General features: G+C 49.0%; 1 protein-coding gene across 1 annotated transcript in view; it reads right to left on the bottom strand.

The window, feature by feature from the left end:
* Nucleotides 1-11,529, bottom strand: part of LOC140426831 (pantothenate kinase 3) — a 50,249-nt gene extending 38,720 nt beyond the window's left edge. The window contains exon 1 of the mRNA XM_072512060.1: nucleotides 11,159-11,529. Within this exon, the coding sequence (XP_072368161.1) occupies nucleotides 11,159-11,186 (28 nt within the window). The 5' untranslated portion in view covers nucleotides 11,187-11,529. The remainder of the gene's footprint in view (nucleotides 1-11,158) is intronic.
* Nucleotides 11,530-11,532: the final 3 nt, after the last annotated feature.

Consider the following 11,532-nt stretch of genomic DNA (forward strand, 5'->3'; position numbering starts at 1 on the left):
GCATATTCTCCCCCATGTCTGCGTGGGTTTGACCCCCACAACCCAAAGGTGTGCGGGGTAGGTGGACTGGCCACACTAAATTGTCCCTTAATTGGAAAGAAATAATTGGGTACTCTAAATTTATTTTAAAAAACATACAATTTTTATGATACGTTCAGCACTTGGGCGTGGTTCAAGAATGCAGCTCACTACCACTTAGGAATGCTAGGGATGCTCAGATCCCAAGGATGAATAAAAATACCAGGACTGAAAAGGGTATGAAACAAAACAAATTTTAGATATACACATATGTACATACCCCTACTAGAATAAAACAAATATATTACATGTCTGTTGAGATGCTATCGATGATCTGTTGGAAGCATATTAAGCTCCATCTCCTCTGCCCAAACAACCCTCAGATCATAAATGCAAATTATTGCGGATGCTGGAATCTGAAACAGAAAGTACTGGACCATCTCAGCAGGTCTGACAACACACCTATGGAGAAAAAAGGGAGCTTGCATTGAGTCTGGATGACTCTTGTCAAAGTCCTTGGGTCACACTGGACAGCCAAGAAAACATTCAGCTTATCTTCTCCATTACCAATCATCTCCGACAAATGCACGAAGCTCATGAACTTTTCTCATTCAGACGGACACTACCCCCCACCCTCAACTTCTCATGCCCGACGAGTCATATTTCCCCAGGATTACTCCACACCTCTCCTGCCCAGCCTTGAACTTGCCAATATTTCTGGTTGGGCTTCTCTTAGTCCCCTCTGTCCAGAATGCCCTCTTCCTTGATTCATTTGCTGTAAAATTGCTGACAACACAAATTTTCTTCATAGTTTCTATCCTAGTTAACACTGCAAATGGTTTCACTTTTGTCAGGTATGGGCCTTCTCTCTCATACCACGCCACACCATCAAACTTCTTAACTACTGTTAACATTTCTAAGTGTCATCCCACCTCCCTTTCCTCTCCAGTCTTGAACTGGATTTCTCATACCATTTCCCATCTTTCTTACAAACCCTGATTTGAATCTCTTCCACTCAATTTCCACCCCTACAGAGCAGGGCACTAACCAATGTTCCATAGGAGATGCTCTTTGGCCGTGACAGTGGGACATTATTCCTCTTTATCTAGTTCAGCTGAACGTTGGAACTGGTTTAGTTCTTCTGTTACTTATCCAACTAGAAGCAAAGCATGCACATCAATAACGTCCCTTTTTGCCTCTATTATTGCTTTGGATTTCCTCAAGGATCAATCCTTGGCTCCTCACCTTCCTCAGAAAAGGACAGCACGGTGAAGCAGTGGGTTAGCACTGCTGCCTCATGGCACCACAGTCACAGGTTCGATCCCGGCTCTGAGTCACTGACCGTGTGGAGTTTGCACATTCTCCGTGTTTGTGTGGGTTTTGCCCCCACAACACAAAGATGTGCAGGGTAGGTGGATTGGACACGCAAAATTGCCCCTAAATTGGAAAAAATGAATTGGGTACCAAATTTATTTAAAATCTGCCTCAGAAAAAAGCTGCCGCTTGCCAACAGAATTCACTGGCAGGCCAGATTCCAATTGTGACAGTCAGCTTTTTCTTTACCAGTCCTTTTGAATGCCTTATAGGTTGTCAAGACTGCCAGGGTCCAGTCGTGGATGTCCCACAATTTCTTTCAAGCAAATTGGAAGACAGAAGCCACTGCCTTACCGCAAGTTGTGATTATGCCATCAATTCAACCACACTCTCTGTGTGGGCAAAGATGCAAGGTGAACCAGACTGCGTGCAACCTCAGCACCCTAGTCAGCCCCAATCAGAACTTCAGATCCCATATCTTCTCCGTCAGAAAGGCTCCCTACATTCAGTATCTGGGCACCTCTATCTCAGTCCATCTGCTGCAGGAACTACCACCCACGCTGTAGGCATCTTCAGGATTGCTGCATTGCACATCCGGTCAATCTTCCATTCTCAATCCTCTGTAAACTTAGTCTCCCAACTCAAATGTAAAATTCTCATCCTCGTGTGTCTGTCCTTCCATGGCACACTTTACCCATCTTTGTTAACTCAAGATGCAGAACCCGTAGTATTAACCCCGGATTTCTCTACTTCTCAGACTGGTCTCTTGCACACGACCATCCTTCATCCCACCATTGGGAAAGAATTACATGTCAACATTAGTAGGTATGATCACTACACAACCCTTATGGAATCTAAGTTCCTGTCTTCACACTCGGGATACCGCACATTATATTAAGCGCTACCAGTATGTTACATAGGATAGATTCAGAAGAGAACTAGTAGCTCAAAACCGGGCATCCATGAGGCACTGTGAGCCATCAGCTGCAGAATTGTATTCAACCACAATCTGTAACCTCATGGACTGGCATATACCCCACTCTACCATTACCATCAAGATGGGAGACTAATCCTTGCTCAAAGAGGAGTGCAGGAGAGCATTTTGTTTGAAGCAGCACCAGACATACATAAAAAGGAAATGTCAGCCTCGTGAAGCAAAACCGCAGGCTACATGCGTGCCAAACTGTCAAAGCAGCATGTGATAGAGTGCCAAGCGATTCCACAACAGATCAGATCAAAGCTTTGCAGTCCTGCCACATCAGTCATGAATTGCAGTGGACAATTAAACATCTAATGGAAGATGGTGGCTCCACAAATACCCACACCCTCAATGAAGAAGCCAAGCGCATTCATGCAAAAGCATTTGCAACGATCTTCAGCTGGTAGTGCTGAGTGGTTGATTCATCTCAGCCTCCTTGAGATTCCAAATATCACAGATGCCAGTCTTCAGTCAATTTAATTCACTTCACAGTGTGTCAAGCAATGACAGAAGGCATCGGATACAACAACGGCTATGGCCCCCAAAATATCTTGGCAGTAGTATTGAAGACTGGTGTTGCAGAACTAGCAGCATCCCTACCCAATCTGTTCCATAACCAGCTCCTGGCTTCTACCAGAATGTGGAAAATTCCCCAGGTATGTGTTGTCCACAAAATGCAGGGCAAATACAATTCAGCTCATTACCGCCATATCAGTCTACTCACGATCATCAGGAAAGTGATAGAAGGGGTCATTTATGCTATCATGTGGCATGTTCAGCAATAACGGATGCTCAGTTTGGGTTCTGCCAGGGCAACTCAGCTCCTGACCTCATTATGGCCTTAGTTGAAATATGGACTAAAGAGTTGAATTCAAGAGGGAGAGTGACTGCCCTCGACATTGACAGTGTGTCAAAGAGCCCTAGCAAAATTCGTATCAATAGGGATCAGGGGAAACTCTCCACTGGTTGGATTTGGGCTTACCATTAAAAAAAATGGTTGTGGTTGTTGGAGATCAATAATCTCAGCCCCAGAACATTGCAGCAGGAGTTCCTCAGAGTAGTGTCCTAGGCCCAACTGTCTTCAGCCTCTTCATCAATGACCTCCCCTCAGGGCAGCATGTGGTGCAGTGGATAGCACTGGGACTGCGGCGCTGGGGACCTGGGTTTGAATCCCAGCTCTGGATTGGACACGCTAAATTGCCCTTTAATTGGAAAAAAAAAAATTGGGTACTCTAAATTTATATTTTAAAAATGAAATTTAAAAAAAAATAAACAATGACCTCCCCTCCATCATAAAGTTCAAAAGTGGAGATGTTCACTGATGATTGCAGTGTTCTGCAACTCCTCAGATAAACACCAGACAAGTGCCAGGCATGACCATCTCCAGTAAGAACTGAGCCACCTGCTGCCGATATTAAACAGCACGACAATCGCTGAATCCCTCACTATTAATATCCTGATGATTACCGTTGACCAGAAACTGAACCAGCTATATAAACACTGTGGCTACAAGAGTGGGTTACAGGCCAGGAATTCTGCAGCAAGTCAACTCATTTGCTGACTCACCAAAGTATGTGTGCCATCTACAAGGCACAAGTCAGGAGTGTGATGGGATACTCTCCACTCGCCTGGATAAGCACAGCTCCAACAATAACATGGGGTTGGTTTAGCACAGTGGGCTAAACAGCTGGTTTGTAATGCAGAACAAGGCCAGCAGCGCAGGTTCAATTCCAGTACCGGCCTCCCTAAACAGGCGCCGGAATGTGGCGACTAGGGGCTTTCCACAGTAACTTCATTGAAGCCTACTTGTGACAATAAGCGATTATTATTATTAGGCTCAACATCCAGTACAAAGCAGCTTGTTTGATCGGACAACCTATCCACCACCAACATACAATGGCAGCAGTGAGTACCTCATACAAATGCACCTTCGCAAGAGTCAAGTACACTTGCAGTGGCACCTTCCAAAGCCATCTTTATCACCTGTGGTGGTATGTATTAGGGGTATTAAGGTACCCTGGGATGCCAAGAGGCTATTGGTGGATAGTCACTGGATCCCGATTGGCTCCACCCAGTAAGGCGGAGTATAAGAGCCCGGGTTCTCCCAGCAGCCGCATTCTGTAACTGTGCTGCTGGAGAACAAGTCTGAGTAATAAAGCCATCGTTCGACTCCTTCTCATCTCGTCTCGTGAGTGATTGATTGTGCTACAATTTATTACGCAAACTTTTAAGGACATGGAGCTCCGAATCATGCCGGAGTGTCTGCAAATCAGCCCCCATGCGGCAAACGCAGCGGCCACTTTTAAACATTGGTTAGCGTGTTTCCAGGGATACCTCCGAACGGCCCCCGGCATACCTACAGAAGAACAGAAAATCCAGGTCCTGCATGCAAGGGTGAGCCCTGATATCTACACGCTTATAGAGGATGCGGAAGATTTCCCGACGGCGATCGCGATGCTGATAGGAATCTACGTTCGGCCCGTCAACCAGGTCTACGCACGCCACCAGCTCACGACAAGACGGCAGATCCCCGGGGAATTGCTGGACGAATTCTACAATGCACTGTTGACACTGGGGAGAAACTGCAACTGCCCATCGGTGGCGGCTAATGAACACAGAGCTGCTGGTCCGAGATGCTTTTGTGGCAGGTATGCTTTCATCCCAAATTCGCCAGCGATTGCTTGAAAGAGACACACTAGGCCTCAAAGGAGGCATGGGCCCTCGCGGCTCATTTGATGTGGCATCACAGAACGCCCGCGCCTACGCCCCCGACCGTGCGGAAGCCCCTTGGGCACCATGGACCCCCGCCGCGACCGAACCCCCAGGACCCCCCGCTGGCCTGTGCTGCCAGAGCGGCGGATCACCCCGGGGGGCCCCCGCTGCTACTTTTGCGGGCAGGGGAAACACCCCCGGATGCGCTGCCCAGCCCGCTGTAAAGGGTGCGGGAAAAAGGGGCATTTTGCCGCTGTGTGCCAGGCCCCGGGGGGGGGGGGGGGGGGGGGGGGGAGTAGCTGCAATCTCCGGGGGAGAACCCCAAACTCAACCCCCCCAGCGATTCACGTGCGGCCAACGGGCGCCGCCATCTTAGGTCCCAGACTCCACGCGGGAGGGATGGGGGCCGCCATTTTGTGCCCCCCCGGCAACGTGCGATCCATGGGCGGCGCCATCTTGCCCACCCTCGACAGTGTGCGACCCGTGGACGCCGCCATCTTGGCTGACATCCAAGGACCCCAGGATGGATGGCCACACGGGGCCTGAAGAAAACGCCCCGGTGCAACAATTACGACTGGCTTCGGTGACCCTGGACCAGTCGCGGCTCCGAACGGCATCAACAACGATATTCGTAAACGGGTACGAGACGCCCTGCCTGATCGACTCTGGGAGCACGGAGAGTTTTATACATCCTGATACGGCAAGACGCTGTTCCCTTCCGATCCACCCAAGTAATCAAAAAAAAATTCTGGCGGCGGGGTCCCATTCGGTAGAGATAAAAGGGTTCTGCATCGCGAACCTCACGGTGCAAGGGAGGGAGTTCAAAAACTACCGGCTGTACGTCCTTCCCCACCTCTGCGCTGCCACACTCCTGGGATTGGATTTTCAGTGCAATCTCCAGAGCTTAACGTTTAAATTCGGCGGTCCTATACCCCCACTCACTATCTGCAGCCTCGCGACCCTCAAGGCCATTCCACCTTCCCTGTTCGCGAACCTCACCCCGGACTGCAAACCAGTCGCCATTAGGAGCAGACGGTACAGCGCCCAGGACCGATCTTTTATCCGATCAGAAGTCCAGCGGCTGCTGAGGGAAGGCATAATTCAGGCCAGCAATAGTCCCTGGAGAGCCCGGGAGGTAGTTATAAAGACCGGGGAGAAGCAGAGGATGGTCGTAGACTATAGTCAAACCATCAATAGGTTAACGCAGCTGGATGCATACCCTCTCCCCTGCATATCCTACATGGTCAATCGGATTGCACAGTACAAGGTCTTTTCCACGGTGGACCTTAAGTCCGCCTACCACCAGCTCCCCATCCGCCCGAGCGACCGAAAATACACTGCTTTCGAAGCAGATGGGTGGCTCTATCATTTTTTAAGGGTTCCATTCGGCGTCACTAACGGGGTCTCGGTCTTCCAACGGGAGATGGACCGAATGGTTGATCGGTATGGTTTGCGGGCCACGTTCCCGTATCTCAACAATGTCACCACCTGCGGCCACGACCAGCAGGACCACGACGCCAACCTCCGCAAATTCCTCCAGACCGCAAACGCCCTGAATCTCACATACAACAGGGAGAAGTGCGTGTTTAGCACCGACCGTCTAGCCATCCTTGGCTACGGAGTGCGAGATGGAGTGATAGGCCCCGACCGCATGCGCCCCCTCATGGAGTTCCCCCTCCCCCACTGCTCCAAGGCCCTGAAAGGCTGTCTGGGCTTCTTCTCTTATTACACCCAGTGGGTCCGCAACTACGCGGACAAGGCCGTCCGCTAATCCATTCCACGGTCTTCCCCCTGTCGACAGAGGCCCGCCAGGCCTTCAGCTGCATCAAAGCAGATATCGCAAAGGCCACTATGCACGCAATCGACGAGTCCCTCCCCTTCCAAGTCGAGAGCGACGCGTTTGACGTAGCTCTGGCGGCCACCCTCAACCAAGCGGGCATACCAGTGGCCTTTTTTATACGCACCCTCCACGCTTCAGAAATCCGCTACTCCTCAGTGGAAAAGGAGGCCCAGGCCATAGTGGAAGCTGTGCGGCATTGGAGGCATTACCTGGCTGGTAGGAGATTCGCTCTCCTCACTGACCAACGGTCGGTTGCCTTCCATGTTCGATAATGCACAGCGGGGCAAGATCAAGAACGACACGATCTTGCGGTGGAGGATCGAACTCTCCACCTATAACTACGAGATCTTGTATCGTCCCGGAAAGCTGAACGAGCCTTCCGATGCCCTATCCCGCGGCACGTGTGCCAGCGCACAAGTGGACCATCTCCGAACCCTCCATGAGGACCTCTGCCATCTGGGGGTCACTCGGTTCTATCACTTCGTAAAGACCCGCAACCTGCCCTACTCCATCGAGGAGGGCAGGACCGCCACCAGGAACTGCCAGATCTGCGCAGAGTGCAAGCCGCATTTCTACCGGCCAGTTAAAGCGCACCTGATAAAGGCTTCCCGTCCTTTTGAGCGCCTCAGCCTGGACTTCAAAGGCCCCCTCCCCTCCACCGATCGCAACACGTACTTCCTCACCGTGATTGACGAATACTCCCGGTTCCCGTTCGCCATCCCCTGTCCACACATGACCGCGGCCACGGTCATTAGAGCCCTCAGGGCCATCTTTACACTGTTCGGTTTCCCCGCCTACATACATAGCCATAGGGGGTCCTCCTTCATGAGCGACGAACTGCGTCAATTCCTGCTCAGCAAGGGCATCGCCTCGAGCAGGACGACCAGTTACAGCCCCCGGGGGAATGGTCAGGTAGAGAGGGAGAACGAACAGTCTGGAAGACCGTCCTACTGGCCCTACGGTCCAGAAGTCTCCTAGTTTCCCGCTGGCAGGAAGTTCTCCTGGACGCCCTCCACTCCATCCGGTGGCTGCTGTGTACAACAACGAATCAAACATCTCACGAACGCCTCCTTGTCTTCCCGAGGAAGTCCTCCTCCGGAACGTCACTTCCGACCTGGCTGGCAGCTCCAGGACCCATCCTGCTCCGAAAGCATGTGCGGACACACAAATCGGACCCGTTGGTCGAGAGGATTCATCTCCTCCACGCGAACCCTCAATACGCCTACGTGGCGTACCCCGACAGGACACGGTCTCCCTGCGGGACCTGGCACCTGCCGGAGCCCAACCCCCCCCCCCCCCCCAAACACCAGTGACCCCCTCTGGAGCCACGCGCCCCCCCTCCACACCAATCACCCCCTCCCTCCCGCCAGCGCACCCCACAGCCACCCCCTTCCAGGGTGGATTGGTCCTTCCCCCGGCCCCGAATAGGGATATTGGAACGGGACGAGACATCGCAACGCTCCCAGAGACGGCGAAGCCGGAACCGGCGCCTGCATCACCACCAGGGCTAAGACGATCGGCAAGGATGAACAGGGCACCCATTCGACTCATCGAATCTGTATAATGAAGTGAGATTTGCCTCTGTAAATATTTTTTGGGGTTGCCCAGTAAAAGCGGCATTGTAAGTAGTTAATGTTGGAGCATAGCCGCCGTGTTAGTGGCATCCTAGGTACCGACTCTGGAAACCCCTACCACCATATGATCCACTACCCCGCCGGGTTCCTTTTTAACAAGGGGTGAATGTGGTGGTATGTATTAGGGGTATTAAGGTACCCTGGGATGCCAAGAGGCTATTGGTGGATAGACACTGGATCCCGATTGGATTAGCCGCCTACTGGCTCCACCCAGTAAGACGGAGTATAAGAGCCCGGTTTCTCCCAGCAGCTGCATTCTATAACTGTGCTGCTGGGGAACAAGTCTGCGTAATAAAGCCACCATTCTACTCCTTCTCATCTTGTGAGTGATTGATTGTGCTACATCACCTAGAAGGGCAAATGCATCAGATGAATGGGAACCACCTGTAACTTCCCCACCAAACTACACATTATCCTGACTTGAAACAATAGTACCGTTTCTTTCATTTAATCTTTATTGTCACACGTAGATTTACAGTAACACTGCAATGAAGTTACTGTGAAAAGCCCCTAGACGCACATTCTGGTGCCTGTTCGGGTACACAGAGGAAGAATTCAGAATGTCCAAATTACCTAATAGCACATCTTTTGGGAGAAAACCGGAGGAAACCCATGCAGACACGGGGAGAACGTGCAGACTCCGCACAGACGGTGACCCCAGCCAGGAATCGAACCTGGGACCCTGGCACTGTGAAGCCATAGTGCTAACCACTATGCTACCATGTTGCTTTCTTTGGATCAGAAATATGGAACCCTCTCTTTAATAGCACTGTGGGTGTACTTACACCAGTAGGGTGTAACAGCATTATTCAAGGTGGTGGCTCACTACCACCTTCTCAAGGGCAATTAAGGATGGCCAACAAATGCCTGCCTTGCCAGTGACACTCCCATCCCGTAAAGAATATGAAAGAAAAGCAGAATTGTAATACTAGTAGATACATTTAATGGAACAATGGTGTGAATTATCGGTCAAGGATTAAATGCCAAACATTGCAACAGCTGGTGTAAAAAAAAAAAATCAACATTTTATGTGAGGCTGACAATTTGAAATTCTTGTCATAAACTATACTAGTCATTCTCTCACCAATGGGAATAATTTAGAACAAAATATTCTGTTGGATTTTTAAACTCTGTCTTGTACTCAAAGATGGGCTCGATGGGCCGAATGGCCTCCTTCTGCACTGTAAATTCTATGATAACTCTATGAAGTAAACCAACCTAGAAATAAAATCTGAGTCATCCCAGTCTTTACATTTGGAATTAAATTAAAAAGGATGAGATACCAGTAGTTTAACTATGCATAATTAATCATGTAATCTGCAAATCTGGACATTCTTTTTTCAAAATCATGAATTGTAACGACTACTTTACCAGCATATTTAAACTACTTATTCATAAAGAATGTTTACTTTAATGAGTGTTACACCTACTTATTTGAATAGGTCAGAATGATTGGTTTGCAAAATCTCAAGACGCACAATTCACACTAACCTAACAATAAGGGTAATAAATTAATCAGAATTAAAAAAAATATAGTTATATAAAAAGTGAATTTAAAACCTTAGCGTTCATTGTATTAATACTCAGCATTTATCTAGGCATTTTTTAAAATTACAAACAGGAATGTATTAAATGGTCAAGGTGCAGGGGTAATTCTTTTCATTTAACAAAAATATTATTTATTATAAGAACATCTTTAATTGGATAGATTTACAATTATATTACATGGAGAACAACAAAAGAAACACACCCATAGTTGTCATATAGATTCAAGGAGAATTTGAAAAGCATATTCCTGCATGTCATCCTTATAGACAGATATTAAAAATAGATCATGCAGAGTTATTACACAACTGGAGAAGTGGGAGGAATTTCTAAACATTGCAAAAGATTATTGCCTTGCAACATAGGAACAGGCCATTCATCCCCTCGAGCCTGCTCTGCTACTCACCCAGATCATGGCTGATTATCTACTCAATGCCATTTTCACCACATTATCCCATATCACTTTATGTCAGTAGCAAACTCGAAATCTCTCTACCGGTCTTGAACATACTCAATTAATCAGCTTCCAGAGCTCTCTGCGGCAGAGCGTTCCAAATGCCTCCTCAATTCTACCTTTTTTTCCTGAGACTATGCCCTGTGGTTCTAGAGATCAAGACAGCAACCAATGCAGTCGCAGAACAATATGCTTTAATACATAAAACGAACACCTTCCCAGTAAATCGGAAGAATTTGGAAAAATATAAAATCAGAGATGTCAAATGCACCTTTGTCAGAAAAATCGAGGGGGCTAATGCCTAGTGAAATGCAACCAATTTGCACACTTCTCAAAATTGAGAACACAAGCGTCTCTTCCGTTACTACCGTGGTTCTACTTCCTGAAGGAGAGAATCAGCGTTAGAAATGGCTATTTCCTGAAAGATGGTTCTCGCTCGTCGTTTCATTTCAGTGGCCGCCACAACTTCAGTGATATATTGAAAGCCATTTCTTTCAGAGAACCATTTCAGGGACAGAAGTCCGCGCCACCGCGCATTCCAACTACATTCAGCTGTTTATTCCTCAAAAAGCTGAAATGTGGAATAAATTGAAATGTTATATCCCCCTCCCTCGCTTTACACTAGAATTTAGAACGGTGTTATGAACGATTTAATAACTCACAAGGCTTCTTGGCGTCCTTGATCTTCATGTTGCCGTCTCCAGACACCCAGATGATTTGACAGGAACTCAGCTCGACTCGGCCTCTCTTCTTAAATGGGTGGGTTGAAGGGATCAGCCGAGAGGGTGAGTGTGGGGGAAAGAGGTGCGGTCGGTCGACGGCAACCTGGCGCCGAATCGGTGTAGTGTCGTCGGATCGATTCAGATGGCAGAGAGTCGGCCGGTACCTGCAGCGATCATCATCTTCCTTCCTTCCCACCCACCCTCTCCTCTCCCTCCCTCCGGCTCAGTGCAGCCGCCCTGCGGAAGGACGGCGCTCAGCCAGCAGCAGGGTCCGCCTCCCCTTGGCCTGAGAACACAGCGGGCCGGGGGGGGGG

This window comes from Scyliorhinus torazame, chromosome 7, assembly GCF_047496885.1.
Source record: "Scyliorhinus torazame isolate Kashiwa2021f chromosome 7, sScyTor2.1, whole genome shotgun sequence".
In the NCBI taxonomy this organism is placed as follows: domain Eukaryota; kingdom Metazoa; phylum Chordata; class Chondrichthyes; order Carcharhiniformes; family Scyliorhinidae; genus Scyliorhinus; species Scyliorhinus torazame.